Source organism: Sinocyclocheilus anshuiensis, unplaced genomic scaffold (genome assembly GCF_001515605.1).
Source record: "Sinocyclocheilus anshuiensis isolate Anshui unplaced genomic scaffold, SAMN03320099.WGS_v1.1 scaffold346, whole genome shotgun sequence".
NCBI classification, from domain to species: Eukaryota; Metazoa; Chordata; class Actinopteri; order Cypriniformes; family Cyprinidae; genus Sinocyclocheilus; species Sinocyclocheilus anshuiensis.
Window position 1 is genome coordinate 358921 of NW_015546048.1, and position 20052 is coordinate 378972.

General features: G+C 39.2%; 1 protein-coding gene across 3 annotated transcripts; it reads right to left on the reverse strand.

Moving 5' to 3' along the window:
* Window positions 1-362: 362 nt before the first annotated feature.
* Window positions 363-19141, reverse strand: LOC107699058 (serine/threonine-protein phosphatase 6 regulatory subunit 2-like). Of its 3 annotated transcripts, none has more exons than XM_016500221.1 (24): window positions 18875-19141; window positions 15476-15629; window positions 11789-12052; window positions 10591-10777; window positions 10330-10467; window positions 8939-9004; window positions 8714-8826; window positions 8474-8587; window positions 8223-8349; window positions 7144-7296; window positions 6792-7022; window positions 5758-5822; window positions 5473-5588; window positions 5291-5376; window positions 4738-4818; window positions 4542-4639; window positions 4326-4383; window positions 4100-4227; window positions 3876-4015; window positions 3659-3794; window positions 3453-3505; window positions 2886-3060; window positions 1554-1655; window positions 363-1469 (listed from the first exon to the last, which is right to left on the reverse strand). In XM_016500221.1, exons 3-24 carry the CDS (start codon window positions 12013-12015, stop codon window positions 1421-1423), a joined length of 2643 nt encoding a protein of 880 aa, XP_016355707.1. In that variant the 5' UTR covers window positions 12016-12052; window positions 15476-15629; window positions 18875-19141; the 3' UTR covers window positions 363-1420. The 3 variants fall into 3 exon arrangements, with proteins under 3 accessions (XP_016355707.1, XP_016355709.1, XP_016355706.1); XM_016500223.1 differs by having other exon boundaries at window positions 8480-8587; window positions 15476-15635; XM_016500220.1 differs by having other exon boundaries at window positions 15476-15635.
* Between the last annotated feature and the right edge of the window lie 911 nt (window positions 19142-20052).

A 20052-nucleotide genomic window follows, 5' to 3' on the forward strand; every position in this document is an offset into this window, starting at 1 on the left:
GGGGGGGGAAATAAATCACATGATGAAATATTAAAAGAGGTGGATCTTGGTATTTCCAATGAGAGCTACTGGAAGGTTCTGAGACAAGTTCAAAAAGTCTTTCTGACAGCATATAACAAGAGTTCTGATTTTAAAAAAAAAAAAGAAAAAAAAAAGTTGCATAACACTGTCCTGTGGAGTATTTCATATGGTATACTATACTATGGAGTTTTTTGGCCTCTGGGGGAAAAAACATGCTGCGTTGATGTTGGACAGTGATACAAATAAAATTGTGGGGAGGCAGTTTTTTAAAGACTAGCTGACATTTAAAAACAGACAAAAAAGCCTGTCTGCTTTGAGGCAAACCCTTCTGTCCTGTTACAGGGATTTTGAAGGATTTGAAACTTAAGGCAAAGATTATTATGATTACTTTAAGCTTTTTGCTTTAAACCCATGATTCAATTTTTGGAAAGCTTAAGCATAAAAGGCACTAGAAAATTAGGCAGAAACTGTTTAGTGGATCTGAGGGGAGGAAAAAAAAAACGGACAAATGTAATTCAATACAATCAGAAGGTCTTGACAACCTACCTAGAACGTTGTCGGAAGAAAAAAAAACAGCTGCTTGTATTTGAATGATAAATATGTTTTGCATGCAATGAAAAAGTCAAAAAAATCAAATAGGCACACCCCCACCATTAATGTCTAGTTTCCAAATGAGTCAAATTTAAATTAAATGGCTAAACATTACTGCACGAGTGCCATCGTGAACACCATGTCAGAGTATCAAGTCATTCATTTCCGCCCCAAAGCACTTCAGAACATTCAAATACATGATTTAATAAGATTAGGCCATAATAATGTTTTTTTTTTTTTTAATCTTAAAAGTGAACTTGGTGGGGCGGTGACCTGTGCAGAAATGTGTCAAGCATTACAGAACATTTCAGTTGTGCTTCAACATACAGTAAATTGTTGCAGAGGCTGTTGTCAGGCAACAAGGCTTTCGATTTTGCATGAGGATGTTCAAGACATTATGCTGTGAAGGATGAGCCTGTGCTTTCCAATTAGGACCTTCACATCCCTGTTTCCTACCATCCAAGGCTGAGAGCGAAAAAACAGATCCAGAAAAATTAAGAGAGGGACACAAACCGAGGAAAAAAGAAGTCCTGACAGATCCTGTAATCACACGGTCACTGCTACATTTAAAACTGTGCATATCTCATACAAAGTTGAAAGGATTAAAACACTAACACCTCTGATCACTGTACTGGTTACTGGTTTGTGTTATATGCCCCTGGCTTCCTCCTCCAATTATGGGCTGATTGGCAGTATCCAGGACCAATAACATGGCAGCATTCTTTATTAAAACACCAAAAGTGGTATTGAGGTTTGGGGGTTCAGAATGGAAGAGGCGGAGAGTGGGTCGGACTCCTATCCAGAGCCTTCAGACCGGTCCGTTAGGTGTGATCTCAGCTGAAGAAGGTGTTTCGAGTCTAGAGGCATAAGAAGAGTAAGAGAGGGTGGAGGGCGCTTTTTATGTATCATATAACATCTGGTTGATACACATTCACTATTACCTCATCTCCATCACAGTGGTGGCATCCGACTCCTCTGTAGGCGCTGAAGACTCGCTATTGTCTGTGATGCTGAGCTTCTCCAGAGCTTCAGTAGGCACCTCGCTACACAGAAAAGAGTGCAGCACAAACGTTTACCACTAAATACTTTTACATCTTTACAGAATCAAAATTGCTTTCACAATTACAACACTGAAAGTGATCACTCTTCATCATTAAGGGATAGTTCACCCAAAAATGAAAATTACCCCATGATTTACTCACCCTCAATCCATTCTAGGTGTATACGACTTTCTTCTTTCAGACGAATACAATCGGAGTTGTATTTAAAAAAATGCCTGGCTCTTCCAAGCTTTATAATGGCAGTGAAAGGCCTTCTGAAGCGATGCGTCTGTGTAAGAAAAATATCCATATTTAAAACTTTATAAACTCTAATCTCTAATTTCCGGAAGCTAGAGATTACGGTTTATAAAGTTTTACATATGGATATTTTTCTTACACGAACGTATCGATTCGCTTCAGAAGGCCTTTATTAACCCCCTGGAGCCGTGTGGAGCACTTTTATGATGGATGGATGCACTTTTTTGGGCTTCAAAATCTCACCCCCCTTTCACTGCCATTATAAAGCTTGGAAGAGCCAGGACATTTTTGAATACAACTCCGATTGCGTTCGTCTGAAAGAAGAAAGTCATATACACCTAGGATGGCTTGATGGTGAGTTAATCATGGGGTCATTTTCATTTTTGGGTGAACTATCCCTTTCATTCAAAATCAATTCAAAATCATTCAAAATCATTCAAAACTTGATTTAATTGTTTGGACCAGTAGAGTAAGTGTCATTCTAAAAGTGCAGTCACATTAGCAAAATTTTGTAGAAAAAAAAACATCCACAGTCAATAGTGCAACCATGTATGAAACATGACAACGAAGTCACTTTCAAACCAAGTAGCTTTCTGTTGGTCAAGAGGGCAAATTCACAACCAATTCTCACCCTCACAAAATTTCCAACTGCATTGATTCCTATTGAAATGACTGAATTTTGTCTGTGAAAATTCCCCAAGCTACAGTAAACGTGACCGCACCATGAGTCATGAATGTTCTTTGATATAGGGAAGAGCCCGAATGGGATTCACTTTTCAGTCTGGTCTGTCATATTTTTCTCCACTTTAAGTGGTTTGTTTAGAGAGCATAACTAAACGATCATCACACTACAGGTCTTCTGTCATCGATTAAAAATGGGAATATTATTCCCTTCCTGAAGTCATGAGAAACCTTTTTTTTCCTGGAACTACATTAAAACACTGTAATGCTGCTGTAATGCACCCATGTTCTTACCTCATGGGTGCTGTTGTCTGGTTGGCAGGTGTTTTAGGGGAACCCTCTGTCTTATTTTCTCCAGGGTCCTCTTCACTGTCTGAGCATCCAGACGAGCTGCTGTCTGAGGCCACCAGAGGGGCTTTTTGCCCAGGACTTCCTTCACACGCTCCAGTAGCCGAACCACTGCCAGCCACTGCAAAAAAATAAAATTAAAATAAAACAACAAAACAAAATTTCAACCCTCTTAGTTTTTCTAGTGTATTTACCTTATCCATATTAATGCACCATGCCATTGCCATGTAAATGTAGGTGGTTATTTGTTAATGTTTTGGAGTTTCTGATGTCAAGGACTTTAGAATGATTTATTTCTAAATAGGAAGTTTTGAGTTCTAAAAGTTACAGTATGTTTTCACAGTACTCTAAAGATCAAGAAAAATGTGATTCCCCAAGATAGTACCACTTTAAACATTTCATCAGGTAAATTTAATACAGAAATCTTGGTGAAAACTGTCAGTAAACGACTACTTCCCACGTTGTCTATTAACAGAGTTAATATTCAGACAGACACAAACACTGCATACTCACATTTTTTCTCTTGGCCTTGTTGAGGTTGTCCCTCAGTCTGGCTGGACTCTGTGCTGTAGTGTAAAAGCCAATGGATCAGCACAGATAAAAGTATTCCCATAATTTAAACATCCAAACCAACCAATATTACCTCACTTTAACAAACATTCCAAATCAGTGTCGTATGCAGCATTGTACAACTTTCTTTAAAGCGGAGTGTTCTTTACCTGCTGAAAGGCTGGAACTCAGTGAAAGATGCCCAGCTTGTGTCCTGCGGACCCTCACCGTCCTGCTGAGGGGAACCACCCCAGGCGCTAGAGGAGCTCACCTCTGTTTCACCAAAACTCGCCGTCCAGCCTGGATCTGTGCAACAAACACAAATGATGTTCAATGAACAAATTCACCTGAAAGATTCAGAGTTGTGGGTGATGTTGTAGCACTCACTTTGAGTCTGAGCTGCTGCAGACTGCTGAGGACTGGCCTCTTCCTCAACATCCTCTTCCTCAGAGGCCGACCCGCGGCCTCCACCCCCATTCCTCACAGCACTCTTGGGTGAACTATCTGAAGAAAGAGACACCCCGAACCTGGAAAGAATAAATAGAGAATGTGAATTCAATAAACAAAACAGGAGAATCTATTTCCTCAAGCATATCATCCATGTGCTGTACCTCGATCTGGCTTTGATTTGTGTTGCATAGTTTATTTCTTTTTCATCCCAAATATCCTCCTCTTCCTCACAGTCATCGAACTGCTGGATTCTTTCTTTACAACATGCTTCAAAAGCTGCAGCATTAGCCTGAAGGAGCACAACAATCCAAATAAAGCATCAAAACAAACACTTACTACTGGGCTAAATGATCATTTGAATAATGGACAGTGTTTTCAGACACTTACACTATGATCATCTGCATCTATATTGAAGTTAATTTCAGCAATTCGATCGAACGCAGCACTGCAAGATATAAAGAGGTCTCTCAAAGATCATACTGACAATCTTTACCACAAAAACATATCAGCACTGTACATCAGTCCATGTCTCTGTAGCATTCTGATATAAATGGCAACACTTACCACCACTAGATATGAGAAACATTTATATATAGCACTCACTTGATATTTTCATCATGTTCACTGAACTCTTCATCATTAAAACCAAACTGATCCACAAAGTTGGCAGTCATCTGCTGAATCTGGTAATCAGAGAATGCCTGAATGTAAAAAAAAAAATTAATGCTTAAATGTTTTCCAATCAGCTGTAAGGAAATTAAAGCAGACTCATGCTGGCTATTTATTTGTTGCTTCTAACCTGTTGGATGGACAGATCATTGGGGAAGGGGCTCTCCATGTCATCATCTTCACTAGATGAGTGTAAGTTATGGGTGCTGACCTGGAACACAGGATAAGAACCAATCAGAAACGAAAGTGAAAGTGACAAAAAAAAAACACATTAAAAAAAGTTCATAATGAACCCTGATAACTGATTTCCTCTAAAGTGAACCAGTTTTACAGCCATTTTGACCATCTTTTTATGATGAAAATGGAGAATATCCAAGCATCTCTGAAATATTTACTGTTATCATCTATTGCAGTAAACACATTTGTAACTCTCTTAACATATTTTGAAAGAAAGAAAAAAAAGAAAGAAAGAAAGAAAAAAATTCCTGATGAAGGTCATGCGACCGAAACATAGTCAATAAATATTTCGATTTTTTTTGCATAGATAGTGTGCGGGATTTGTTTTTTGCTTTTTTTAGAAAGAAAAAAAAAAAGAGACATAATCGACTACATTTGAATATCTTATCCAATATTATTCATCTGTGCAATAAATGCAATGAAATTTGTGTAAATGCTTTCCTCACCAAATCCACGGTGTTTCTCCTGTTGGTCTCTCTCAGGGTCTCACCCACAAAACTCTCCCAGCGGCCTCTGCAGTCCTCTGGCAGCTCTGTGGATATACAAGTGATTATGATCTCAGTAATCACACTCCTATCTCAGGCATCATTATTTCATAGCTCTTTTGACATATTCCTGCACAACAAACCTTTAATTAGGTCATTAATTTGAGAGTGAGCCAGCCCCTTCTCCAGGTTTTGAACCACAGTGTTTGCAATTCTTGTCAGGTGACCCATATTTCCCCTCCGCCTTCCCCCTTCAGCCCTGGAGATTAAGGTAGAGAAACTACAATCAGCCAACAGCAGAAACAGACAGACAACAAACATACTGACACAACAAAGGATATCAAGATGAGCTTCATGGGAATATCACACATGTGTTAGAGACCCACTGCTTATAAATCAATGACAGCAAATAAATGAGAGGCTCTTACTGGATTTTGTCATTTTCCTCCCAAGCACCCAGAATCCTTTGCACCAGCCGGCAATGCTGGAAGAGCTGAGGAAAGCAAACAACTGAACATTGAGAATAATGAACAACAGGAAACACACAAGAGCGTAGATAAAAGGACAGCCAAAAAAAAAAAAAGAGAAACATAAAAGAATAAGGCAGCAAACAAAACTGACCTCTACTCAGCAAACCACATGACTTGAGCTATCATTCATTTCTGTAGCACAAATGGTGGGGGATGAATCACAGGTCAAATTTCAATACTTAGGCTCAGTGGTTTGTTCAAATTCCTGAACCAAAGTATGTGCAATACATAATTGTTCAAAATCTTGGGGTCAGTAAGATTTCTTTCATGTTTTTGAAATAAGTCTTTTTTTCCTCACCATGGCTGCATTTATTTAATTAAAAAAACAGCAAAAACAGTAATATTGTGAAATATTATTGCAATTTAAAATAACTATTCTATTTTAATATATTTTTAAAAATGTAATTTATTCCTGTGATGACAAAGCTGAATTTTCAGTAGCCATTACTCCAATCTTCAGTGTCACAAGATGCTTAATGCTAATTTGGTGCCTTAATAAACATTGATAATAATAACTGCTGCTTAATATTTTTGGGAAAACCATTATATATATATATATATATATATATATATATATATATATATATATAGTGTGTGTGTGTGTGTGTGTGTGTATGTGTTTTTTTTCAGGATTTTTTGATGAATAAGAAGTTGAAAAGAACATTATTTATTATTTATTATCTTTACTGTCACTTTTAAACAATTTACTGCATCATTGCTGAACATAAGTATTTATTTCTTTAAAAAAAAAAACTTTCTGACTCCAAACTTTTGAACAGTAGTGTATGTGTTAAGTAGTGAAAGTGGTGCATGCATTCATGACCACCACTAACAAGGCCTACTACATTGTTTCCTTAAGTCAATATGACAACAGGCACTAAAAGGAAGTGGTCATGATCAAAAACAGATATGATCTAAAGCAGATGACCTACATTGGCAACAAGAGCATCTTGAATGGGCGTGTTTGCTGGGTCTGAGGTGCTGTTCTGGCCCGGTGTTCCCTCCTCCACTTGGCTGCCTGTGCCTGTAGCTGGTCTCTCCTCGTGGTTCTGCAGACCTGGGTTCTGGAGGTCCGCATGGGCAGAGTGGTTCAGGATGGATGCCACACACAGCTCCACTTGCAAGTGCAAGAAATTATTCCAGGTGTATTTAAAGAATAAATCCTGCAACCAGAAAGTGGTAGAGAGTAAGAGAGAAACAATTATGAAAAATCAGATCAACCACCAACAGCCAGCTCACAGTGTTGAGTCTGCGATATTTGATGTGTGCGTGCAAGTGATGTACCAACAGCAGGTCCATGGTGTTGAGTCTGCAGATCTCTTGGCAGATGCTGAGGTCGCAAGTCTGCAAAAGAGAAGCCACCAGTCTGGCCACATGAAGGCGGGCGCTCCCCAGGGGCTGCTCCAGAACGCCCACTGTAGTGAGTATTGCACTTCTCTGTTCCACAGCAAGTGGAGGGAGATTGACACATTGTTAGAGGACTGTCACTCTCAGCATTGCACAGTGATTGTTGAGACAGAAGCTCTGTTCCAGAACTTATTGTGCTGCCAACAAAGACTGACACACTTTATGGCATCATTAAAATGATGCTCCTGAAGGCTGTTCCACAAAGTTCAGCAGCAATATTATGTTACCTTCAAAGACTTGATAAAGTCGCAATGAAACCGAAGTAGCAATTGATTGTTTCTTTGGTATTGTTGATCCGAGTGCAACAGATTATTCGACAACAAAAAAAAGTAGGACAGGAATTTGGTTCTACCCATCGGTTGTTGATTGGATTTTGAGATGTGGGCATTGCACTCAAAAATTTATGTCAGCTTGCATTCGACGGTGAAGAGGCGTGGTTTAGCCAGAGAAGTCTGCCATTTCACAGGAAGCTTGACTTAAAACATTTTGATTTAAATTTTCAAAAAATTATGAAAAAATTACATGCACGGATGAATCTTTCAAATTAAGATCAAAAACATGCATTTACAAATAGGGTGAATTCTTTTCATACCGACTTTCCTGAAAAATTGTAATTCCTTCAAATATTTGGATGTGTGATGTATTTTGAGACCTAATGAAGTATGTTGTTAGCCTAGAAACACATTAACTCATCTGAGTTTCTAAATGAGCTTCTTGTGAAGAGTGCTATTTAAGTGACACAGGGTTGTCACCTATGTAGAGCGTTCCAAATCAGTCACTTATGAGGTCTTACTTCAGTTATGCACACAGCAAGGCAGCTTAAGTTTGGAAACAGAGCAACAAACTTTAGCTTAACACACAAACAAAATGAGAACAAATGGTTCAAAAGCCAAGAGATGACATTTATGCCCAGATGGAGTTTAGTTGCTTGTGTGTGTGTGTGTGTGTGTTGGTACCGTAGGAGGGTTCAGTAGGAGCTGCTGGAAGTCCTTTATATGAGGCTCAATAGCACGTAAAATACTGCTGTTGACAGTGTAAGACCTTTCACATCCCTGAGAATACAGGTCCATCAGACCCTCCAGCCTGACATCAGACACAGAGGTAACAGAAGGTCAATGAAAGATTAAAAAAAGGAGGAAGAACAGCAAGCATCCATGCATGACTATTTATTTTAGGATTAATTAGGCCCTTTAATGGATGAGCTCACCCTGACCTTCGTGACTCCAGTAACGTAAGAAGCACTTGCGTTCCATTGACGACAGATGCTTCAGTCCTTTCCCCTTCAAACATGTTCTTCAAAAGCTCTGCCACATTCTCTTGTCTACAAAGAAATAAACATGAGTGGATGAAAAACAAAAACAGCAGTTTTTACTGAGTGTGTAAATTCTTACACATGGCTCATTACATTACATAACTGTGATCTTAGATAATCAAATGAGGCACTTACGACTCCAATACAGCGAGTAAGGGGTCTGGTTCAGTGACCTCTGACAGCTGATTGGCCTGGTCTCGACTAAGTCGAATGATGTCACAAAGAGTCTGGGATGCATTAGATTGTCTCTTCAGAACAACAAAGTGGAAAAGAATGTACTTAGTCCTTTTTTAAACTTCGATAACTGAAATCATGTGGGCTGGAGGTGAAAAGTTTAGCAGAGTGAGTGATATTTTGTACCTCTTCATCTCTCCCTGTGTGCATGAGCTCTGTGAGTCTCTGGATGAGTCTCTCTTCATTCAGCCACTGCAAATACATTCATTCACAGATCACAGCCCCGTAATGAGTGGTGGGGATTCAGCCAGGGCTTGGAGGATAACAGTCAGGCTAAATGCAGGTCAATGTCTCATTTAAGGACCCCATTTTTTAGTTCGCTTCATTGGTTTCTGGTCCATTTTAGAATTCAGTTTAAAATTTAGATTTTTGTTTTTAAAGCTCTTAATGACCAAGCCCCATCCTATCTTAAAGACCTTCTTACTCCTCTATTATCTACCAGATTTTTAAGATCTTCTGACAGGGCTCTTTTATCTGTCCCTCGTTCCCGTTTAAAAACTAACGGAGCTTTTTCTGTTGCCGCCACCTGTCTGTGGAACCAACTGTCACTAGACATCCACCTTGCACCTTTTATTACCATTTCTAAATTGAAGTCTTATTCTGTCTTTAACTTTGTTCAGCACATTGGATAGCTTTGCTATGTTTAAATGTGCTATATAAATAAAATGTACTTACTTAAGCTGCTGAATCACTTATTAACGTTCCTTAAAGGTATAATTTCTACAAAATATTCAGGTTCCTAGAGGCAAATCAAGGTAAAATGCTTTTGAACAAGATTAACCATCATATAACCTGCAAATCCACTTGTAGAGTCAACAACACATGGGACCACTCACACAGAACATGTTATTGCAGTCAGATATAGTTGGGACACAAGAAAAGGAATAAAATGCTCCCTTAAAAAGTAGGGGTGGGAATCACCAGAGGCCTCACGATACGATATTATCACGATACTTGTGTCACGGTACAATCTTATTGCGATTTTAAATATATTGCGATATTCTGCGATATATTGCAATTTATTACCTTTTTCCAACTTCAAATTATGTCCCCAAAGGAAAACTTTGACAACATCTGTTTTAACTAAAAAGAAACATTTCTCAGTTTGTTTATCTCACTTCAGTTTTATTGTTGCAGTGCAAACTGGGATTGCCCTCCTTGTTTACAAATCCGAAGTCCATACATCCGATTTAAACGCCAACGGGGCTTTCCTGATAACGTTCCGCGATGCCGCCCTCTTTATTTTACTAACTTACTGCATGCTGAAGGTGACAAAGCTGACCTCACCAGAAATAAAAACTCAACACCACCATCTAGTGGATTGTAAAGAAATTGATTTTATTATTCTACCAAATTAGTATAATAAAAGATCGATACTTGGCGTCCGTGTATGGATACAGTATTGCCGTGAAAAATATTGCGATACTACGCTGTATCGATTTTCCCCCTACCCCTATTAAAAAGTAGAAATCTGTTCATTCTCATTTATATATATATATAAATATTAGTGTGCTTACATTGAGGACCTCCATCCTCAAGAGGGCAGGCTCTACACAGCTGATGAGGCGCAGCAAAAGATCCATCATGGCCGAGGCATCAATGTGATTCAGCACCAGACTGATAAAGTTGTGTTTTTTCCTTAGGAAAGAGATTACCTGCATGTGCAATGACAGACAACTTACTAACTATACAAATCAAACAAATAACCCCCATATTTCCTTTTTGCCATTTGGTGTGTGTGTTCATATTCTGAGCTGTGTGGATCAGATTGTGCATACCTGGTCTGTTTTACGTGCAATCAAGTTGCCGATGGTTTTGCTGAAGAAAGACGCCAGCAGGGGATTAAGGGGTGGCTCCTGCTCCAGAAAGTGGTAGAGCTTCTCCAAAAGGGATTCATCTCCACCCAGCTTATCATTGATAAGAGCCACATCAGAGGTCAGGAGCTCACAGGCAATGTTTGGAAACCTGGATAAACAGAACCAAACAAAAAGTCAATAATAGTTACATGTTACATGTGACAACACTATCAAACAGTAAATGCAACAGGCCAAAACAGTCTATGGTGACTTGGACTTTAGCATTACAAACAAAGCCACTTTCTGAGTTTCCAACGAAGACATTTCAAAAGTAACAAAAGTTGCTCTGTAGCACTACTTATATTCTGTCACTCAGATAGCATTAAAGTAAATACTGGTCAACTCAGTGGTGCAGTGTTGTCTGTGCCACAAGAGAGGGTAATAAGCTCTGCTTCAGTGCCTTATATTCTATTGTATGATTCTGCATTTGACAAAAATATCACCAAAAAAAAATCTGGATCAGTGCAGCTGAGAACATATTTCACTCAATGTAATAGCATTTCACAATACTTGGAGAGAAAAGACATTTTGAGTGAATCCGCTTGCTCATTTCAAGACAAATGATTCTGCTTCCTACACATAAGAACCAAATGATTCGTTTTAAATTAACTGTAATCTCTCTCTCTCTCTCTCTCTCTCTAACCAACAGAAAGCGCTAAAACTTCAAGCCTTCAGAACATGAGTTTTTCATATATTTTATGTTGAACACAACCCTCACAAACACAGCAACTCTGATTTAAAACAAAAGTTGCAGAATGCAGGAGTTGTTACACATCACCTTTCAACTCAATCATTTTCTCTGTTCCTCTTCCTTCATTTGCCATTTTAAAATGCACACCTCTCCACTTCTACATCTTCACTGTCACTGTTTTATTGTCCTCCCGTAACCAAGAGCTCAAAGCATGCAGGGCTACCAGTGAACACCACATATGCCCTACCGTCATAATTCTGCAATTCTCAGTACCAGTCGGAATACTTTTTACTGACAGCTATATTTACATGTAGGTAATTGGTTATTTGCAGTGAATAAACATTTAAATTGCTGTCTTCTGCAAAGTTGCAGTGTCTGGTTGGTCAAAACTAGCAAAAAATAAGGCGCAAAGCCGCGTCTCTGTCTTACTTGAAGCGAGTTTTCTCTTCCAGGTCAGCAGGGGGCTCCTCTGTAATAAGGGTGACCAGCTCCTGCATACAGTGATCCTTGGAGAGGAAGAGCAGGAGTTTGCGGTTCTGTGCTTTGCACTCCTGCAGGACATCCTCCTCTTCCATCAACTCTCTCAGAGTCACTCCCTCTCGATCCAGCAGCTGGTCAATATGGGAGGTGTTGTTCAGGTCAAACTTCCAGAACATGATGGCGGCGGTGGCTGCTGCAGCAGGAAGCCCAGGCCTAAAGAGAAGACATGAAAGTGAGGATAACATGAATACAAACAATTAAAAAGGCACATGATATTTCTTTTAAAATGAAATATCTATTGCAGAGAAGGCAATCCCAGACTGAGACTATGAATGAAAACAATGAACACAATGAAAAAAAAAAATTCCAGGGTGGTTAATGCACTGAACGAAATGCAGGCAAGCAGAATTGCCTAACCTTTTTGACTCAAATGTCTTGTTGTCCCACACAAAATTCAAAGATAATCTGATATTGTGGTTAGAGAGTTGGACTTGTAACCCAAAGGTTGCGGGTTCGAGTCTTGGTACAGGCAGGAATTGTTGGTGGGGGGAGTGAATAACCAGCGCTCTCTCCACCCTCAATACCATGACTGAGGGGAGACCCTTGAGCAAGGCACCGAACCCCCAACTGCTCCCCGGGCACCGCAGCACACTGCCCACTGCTCCAGGTGTGTGTGTGTGTTCACTACTCACTGCTGTGTGTGTGCACTTGGATGGGTTAAATGCATAGCACAAATTCCGAGTATGGGACACCATACTTGGCTACACGTCACTTTCACTCTTTCACTTTCCAGCTTTTCTGCGTAATTATGACAAAGCTGCCTGTGTTTAAATATTTTTTATTAACATAAACTAGAAGTACTTAAATATAGGGCTGCAACTAACGATTATTTTGATAATCGATTAGTTGGTCGATTATTTTTTCGATTAATCAGATTAAAAACTAACAAGTTTCTTTTTTTATTTTATTTACAAAAACACACTATTCCACATTCTGCCCAATGTCCTTAAAACAAACTTTCCAACTGAATGCTATGAAAACATACAGTGCTTAACAATTTATTAGCCCCCCTGCCATAAAGAGAAAACATGTCTGAAGATTAAAATTTAACACAGACTGTCAGGACGGACCTTTCTGCAAAAATGGAAATGCTCGCGTGAATTTGTGACATTTATACATAAGGATATGACCGTTAACAAAGTTTTTTTGCGCTGAGGACGCGCCACGCATCTGTTAAAGTGCCTGACAGGGCAAGCCATTACGCTAATGCATTAGCTTAAAGCTTAAAATAAAGAATTCTCATGTTTTGGGCAGCTTGGATCACGTAACTCTCCCGCAGCATCTCATTCTGTTTCCTCCACTATGTTTAGATGCATTTTGTCCATAGAAATGCGTAATTCAGTGCTGTAATTTGACGCGACTGGCTGAAGTTGGACGTGCACTGTGGGCAGACCCGACTAATCAAAAATGAGAATTGTTGTCAGTGATTTTCATAATCGATTTTATCAATTAGTTGTTGCAGCCCTACTCTAGAGTGTTTAATCTTACTTGATTTCTCATCAGAGATCTGGATGTATTTGACACCTGGTTTGTTTTTGTTAGTTGTTAGTTTTTGTTGCAGGGAAGGTGTTGATTTCTCTCATAATGAGTTGTTAATTAGACAGAGGTCATAAAGCTTTGTGTCTACTTTCATTAGGGATGCTCCCATCGATTGGCCGGAGATAGGTATCGGCCGATAATCTAGGGCTTTGCAATTAATCGAAATTCGATTTCGACCTCCCAACGATTATGAAAATACAGTAATCGAGATAAAATGATTATTGGGCCCATTTCGCCCCCTTTCCAGTGGTGCTCTTTCGTTCCTCCATAAAAGCCCAATTGTTTTGAAGCGTCTGATATTTATATTCAGACAATTACACGCTGTTATCCCCTTACAGTTCCTACTCTCATAAAATATGCGCAATGCATGTTGACCTTTAAACCTTTATTTAACTTTCAACAACAGATATTTCAGCACAATTAATGTTTTTGCGCTGATTATTAATTGTCTCTGTTTTCCGTCTGTCTGACGCCTGTCTGAAGATTAAAATTTAACACAGACTGTCAGGACGGACCTTTCTGCAAAAATGGAAATGCTCGCGTGAATTTGTGACATTTATACATAAGGATATGACCGTTAACAAAGTTTTTTTGCGCTGAGGACGCGCCACGCATCTGTTAAAGTGCCTGACAGGGCAAGCCATTACGCTAATGCATTAGCTTAAAGCTTAAAATAAAGAATTCTCATGTTTTGGGTAGCTTGGATCACGTAACTCTCCTGCAGCATCTCATTCTGTTTCCTCCACTATTTTAGATGCATTTTGTCCATAGAAATAAGTAATTCAGTGCTTTAATTTGACGCGACCGGCTGAAGTTGGACAAGTATGTAAACTCCGTTGGACGTGCACTGTGGGCAGACCCGATTAATCGATAATGAGAATCGGTGTCGATGATTTTCATAATTGATAATAATCGATTTTATCGATTAGTTGTTGCAGCCCTACTTAAATATTTTTTTTTTTCATTCATTTTGTTTTCAGACATTTTTAAGAATGTTGTTCAATTAAAAAAAAACAGTTATTGTTAAATTTTTTTATTTAGAATTAGATGATTGTAAAATATTAAAAACAATTTAAGTCATCTTTTATTCATTTTAATTGTGGAGTTAAACAGGTTTTCACCATTTTCCTGTTCAGGATTTTTTGGGCGGGGCTAAAATCATGACTCGATGACGAAACGGAGTCACTGAGCATGGTCCCTCCCCTAACACTGTGCTCGACTTGAAGCAGCACTGCGCAGATCGATCGGTGTGACATCAAAGTACAGAGCTATAGAGAGCAGACCTCATGCTTTCGAATCGCTCTCGTGTCATACACTGATCGTTCTGCACAGCCCTGCTTCAAGTCGAACACACCTAATAACTACAGCGCAGTGGTTTGCCCGCTCAATCGCGAGTTACTGCCGTTCGTTACTACAGCCTAGAGGTTGCTAGCTAGCTATGCCTTTGTCACGTAAATGCATAATACCTGGTTGCAATAATTTACAAAACAGCTCGGTCTCCTCATTTAAATAAGCTGCAGAGGAAGACAGTTGAGAGAGATGGCAGTTTTTCCGCAAGTGGGCATGGTTTCAGCACCGCCAGCGGACACCCCCCCAGCGATTGAGAGAAGAGAATACTGCTTATTTTTTCAAGATTTTGATAGCTTATTTTATTAACTTGGCGGGGGTTTTTTTGCACTTAAATTTGGCTGGGTGGTTAATAACACACTTTTCTGTGGTGTGATAAACTCAGAACACACATTTAATATTGACTTTACACGGGCTTTAAGCAACTGGAACATGAAGAGCAACTTCTACGGCGTAGGTCCGACGCAGAAGTATAAATCAGCCTTAACAACTCTGGTCATGAACAAAGCAGAACTTTCCCACAACATGACTGGTACTCACGCATAACACCCTGGGTGATACATTTCACACAGCCTGATAGGCTCCGCTTGCTCAAAGAGATGAGATCTGTTAGTAAGCCTATGTAAAAGACTCTTCAGGAACTCAAGCTCTAGAACATTAATAGCATTTGTTAAATAAATATATTTTTACCAGCTGATGAAACGTGTGAATCCTTAGTTACACCTCCTCCACAGGCAGACAGGCATTTGAGTGGCAGAATGCAGACAGCACAGAATGACCTAGCATTAATCTGCATGAGGTCCACTTCCCACCAGTCCTTCCTCGAATACACGCCTCAGACGGACTGACACTGGGGGGAAAAAAAACGAGAAAATGCAAACTGTTCAAAAACTAATGCAGGCACGGTGTGAAAAACAATTTGGACTTATGTAATAATAAATAATATAAAGTTAGTATATCAGTAATGTATGGAACCACATTGCATCATATAGTCTAGGAACCTTGAAGCACAATATACTGTGCAAGACTAAAATCAGAACTATGGAAGGTCTTGTGAACTGAAATTGTAGTGTTTGTACAAACGTCATTTCCTTGTCAACAGTGAATAAACGCACATACACACTCTCTTCCTCAAATTTACCCCTATACTGACTCTAGCAGACATGCAAAGTTATTTTAAGCGTTTGCTTAAATGGCATTACATTGGTTTGTACAACAAATAAATGAGTCTTGAGATCAGACTTCAAGCATTAAAGAAATAGTTCACCCAAAAACGAAAATATGCTGAAAATGTACTCACTTTCAGGCCATCCAAGATGTAGATGAGTTTGTTTTTTCATCAGAACAGATTTGGAGAAATTTTGCATTACATCACTAGTGGTGCTCACTAGTGGATCCTCTGCAGTGAATGGGTGCCGTCAGAATGAGAGTCCAAACAGCTGATAAAAACATCACAATAATCCACAAGCAATCCAAATGACTCCAGTCCATCAAATAACATCTTGTGAAGCGAAAATCTGCATGTTTGTAATAAACAAATCCATCTTTAAGACATTTTTAACTTCCAACCGTTTCTTCCAGCTAAAATACGAGTCTGCAATACACAATTTTGCTTTCTCCAAAAGCAAAAAGCCAAAACTCATCTTTTCTGAATCAGCAGAGAAATATGCACAGATAAGCACTACTTACAAGCGAAAACAGTCCAAAACAGTTTTAAACAAATATGTTGGTGGATTTTGATGTGAAAGGACAACAGGGGATGGAATTTTTCACTGGAAGAATTTATGGATTAAGGCGTTATTATGGATTAAGGACTCTTGAGTATTTTGGCAAGAAGTGACAGTTTCAAGTTAAAACACCTTAATGGTGGATTTGTTTCTTACAAACCTGATAAAAACATCACAATAATCCACAAGCAATCCAAATGACTCCAGTCCATCAAATAACATCTTGTGAAGCGAAAATCTGCATGTTTGTAATAAACAAATCCATCTTTAAGACATTTTTAACTTCCAACCGTTTCTTCCAGCTAAAATACGAGTCTGCAATACACAATTTTGCTTTCTCCAAAAGCAAAAAGCCAAAACTCATCTTTTCTGAATCAGCAGAGAAATATGCACAGATAAGCACTACTTACAAGCGAAAACAGTCCAAAACAGTTTTAAACAAATATGTTGGTGGATTTTGATGTGAAAGGACAACAGGGGATGGAATTTTTCACTGGAAGAATTTATGGATTAAGGCGTTATTATGGATTAAGGACTCTTGAGTATTTTGGCAAGAAGTGACAGTTTCAAGTTAAAACACCTTAATGGTGGATTTGTTTCTTACAAACACAACTTTTGACTTCACAAGACGTTAATTGATCAACTGGACATCTGTGGATTGCGGTGTTATTTTTATCATTTGTTTGAACTCTCATTCTAACGGCACCCATCCACTGCAAAGGATCCATTGGTGAACAAGTGATCTCAAAACCTGTTCCAATGAAGAAACAAATTGTTCTACATTTTGGATGGCCTGAGGGTGAGTACATTTTCAGCATTTTGGGTGAACATTTCCTTTAAGTCACATTTACCATTGTGGGGTGAATTTCTGCCAAATACAGTAATTTCAATAGGAATGCATGTGATCTGGAATTTTGCAGGATGAAAAAAGAGGTTCCAAGATTTACCACGTTGACCAACACAAACCTATTTGGGAAAAAAGCTTCATACATCACTACATTATGAACTGTAGACAACTGACTTTTTTTGCCTGGAATTTTTTTGCTGACATTTCATAAAATTTTGACCTTTAGACCAAATTATAGGAAGTTAAAATAAAAGGTGTCACTTGCAATTTCTTCCTAAATGAAATGCACACCTAATCCACATCTCATGCTCATATGGCACTCTCAAAACAGCAGCTGGTAACAGCTTCCTTGAGCACTACATACTCATCTGATGACAAACGGTACAGAGAAGACATACCGGAAAAAATATCTAGCATTGATCTGCAGATGTGAAGCTGAAGCACTTCATTTTTGAAAAAAAGTGGCCAAAAAAAGAGAAAAAAAAACAAAAAGAAAAGGGGACTTGTTTCCTTCTTTTATGTGGACATGACTGTGTAAGTGCAGAGCTCAGTGCGACAATAATAAGTGGAGAACTCCCCAATGAACTCAACACAGGAAAGCAAATGTCTCTGCTCTACAATTCATCAAAATAGTAGCAGGCAGCAGCATCTGCACACAATACAAGCTGTCACACACAGCAGACACGAGCGGAGATGTTGCATGAGATCTCTGACAGCAGCTGAGGTCAAATAAGCTGGCACTGATTGCTCAACTGTCCAGAAGCTGCCTCCTTAGGAAGTTCCAGCAACTTGTCCTGACCCCTGAACCCCCCAGAGGGGGTGTTCATGCATTACAAAACTTCAAATGAGATTGCATTCGTCATACTGAACGATCGTGTTTTACAACTCAATAGTTAAATAGCTGGAGAGGATGAACCGACTTCTGAATTACTCATGTGGCTGCTAATGACAACATGATTTGAATCAAATGTTTACAACAGACGTCAATGACAAACCAGAGCATTTTCACACCTTATAAAGCCGGGACGGGAAAAGACGTAACGTTACTACTATCAAATTCACACATGGGACGATGATTTTAAGCGCAGAATAACGGGTTCAACAGAAAATCTCTGAGGTTGCATGTTTACAACTGGGCCCCGCTAGCAACCGTTAGCATCAGCGGCTAATATTAGCGACAAAACTGGTTTCCGTATTTACAAAACAACCCCAAACTCGACCGAAGCAACTCAAATAAACACTCGTTTATAGCTCAAAATGGGTTACTAGAGATGCAAAGTGCGTTTGACTTCATTTAACGCTAAAGCATGGGATGTTTTCGGTTTGTTTGTTTGCTAGCTCGTCTGGCTAACTGAATCTCTCTCTTGCAGAAGTTTCTTCCCATCTGAAGATAATTAAAACGACACATTTTCTAAGCAAAACACTCTTAAACAAGCGTGGTTTTGCGTAAAGCAGAGAGGGTCGGCACCGACAGTGCTATCTGCACATGTAAACAGGATTTGCATGTAAGCTTACCCCCGCGGTGAGTGTCTTCAGACGGGCTGCTGGTTGTCGGTTAGTGCTGGTCTGGCTCGTGCAGCGTTGGCGCTGTGTGAAACCCCACAGCTGCCACGAGAGCGTTTTCCTCTCAACTATCTGCCCAAAGCGAGAGCCATCGTCCTGCCCAAAGTTGTTTTTCCGCTCTCTTTTATTTATAAATTAATTTTAGAAAATTACTCTGCTATTAGTCACTACGTAGAGTTATCTCGGCCGCTCACGCGCAAAAAGAGGGAAGAGGGAAGAGGGAAGGGGGAAGGGGGGGTCGGAAAATAAAAAAGCGTTCATGTGTTTGTATTCAAAATGGCAAATGGCTGTCACAGGCGCGCGAGGATTGACAAGACGAGCATTGATTAAAATAAGAAGAAGAATGAAAACTGGAGATTGTTGTCATACCACAAGCATTATATATCCACTGACACATGCTGAGAGGCTTTGTCTTTTATTTGAATATTTGCCATGTTCGATATTCTTTAATCATCAGTTCCGTACCCTCTCCTTTCCCCCCCCATCTTCTTTAATAGGATAATTCCTAATTTATTTTCACTCTTATACTTCTAATGAAATTGCTCCCCATTGTACTTTGGCTTGATAGCTGAATAATTGAATAAAGGAATAGTTATATTTTTCTTCTTGAATGTTGAATTGGCATTAATAAAAAGGGGGGCAACTTAAAAATGTGTTTAAATTAATTTTTAGAAAATTACTCTGCTATTAGTCACTACGTAGAGTTATCTCGGCCGCTCACGCGCAAAAAGAGGAAAGAGGAAAGAGGGAAGAGGGAAGGGGGGGTCGGAAATAAAAAAGCGTTCATGTGTTTGTATTCAAAATGGCGAAATTCTGTCACAGGCGCGCGAGGATTGACAAGACGAGCATTGATTAAAATAAGAAGAAGAATGAAAACTGGAGATTGTTGTCATACCACAAGCATTATATATCCACTGACACATGCTGAGAGGCTTTGTCTTTTATTTGAATATTTGCCATGTTCGATATTCTTTAATCATCAGTTCCGTACCCTCTCCTTTCCCCCCCCATCTTCTTTAATAGGATAATTCCTAATTTATTTTCACTCTTATACTTCTAATGAAATTGCTCCCCATTGTACTTTGGCTTGATAGCTGAATAATTGAATAAAGGAATAGTTATATTTTTCT

Coding starts and splice junctions, on each gene's coding strand:
- LOC107699058 (XM_016500221.1), bottom strand. CDS start 12,015: ATGTTCTGGAAGTTTGACCTGAACAACACCTCCCATATTGACCAGCTG. Junction 3,061..3,452: donor ACAAGGCCAAGAGAAAAAAT/GTGAGTATGCAG, acceptor ATTTTTTTGCAG/TGGCTGGCAGTGGTTCGGCT. Junction 1,470..1,553: donor ACCACTGTGATGGAGATGAG/GTAATAGTGAAT, acceptor TTATGCCTCTAG/ACTCGAAACACCTTCTTCAG.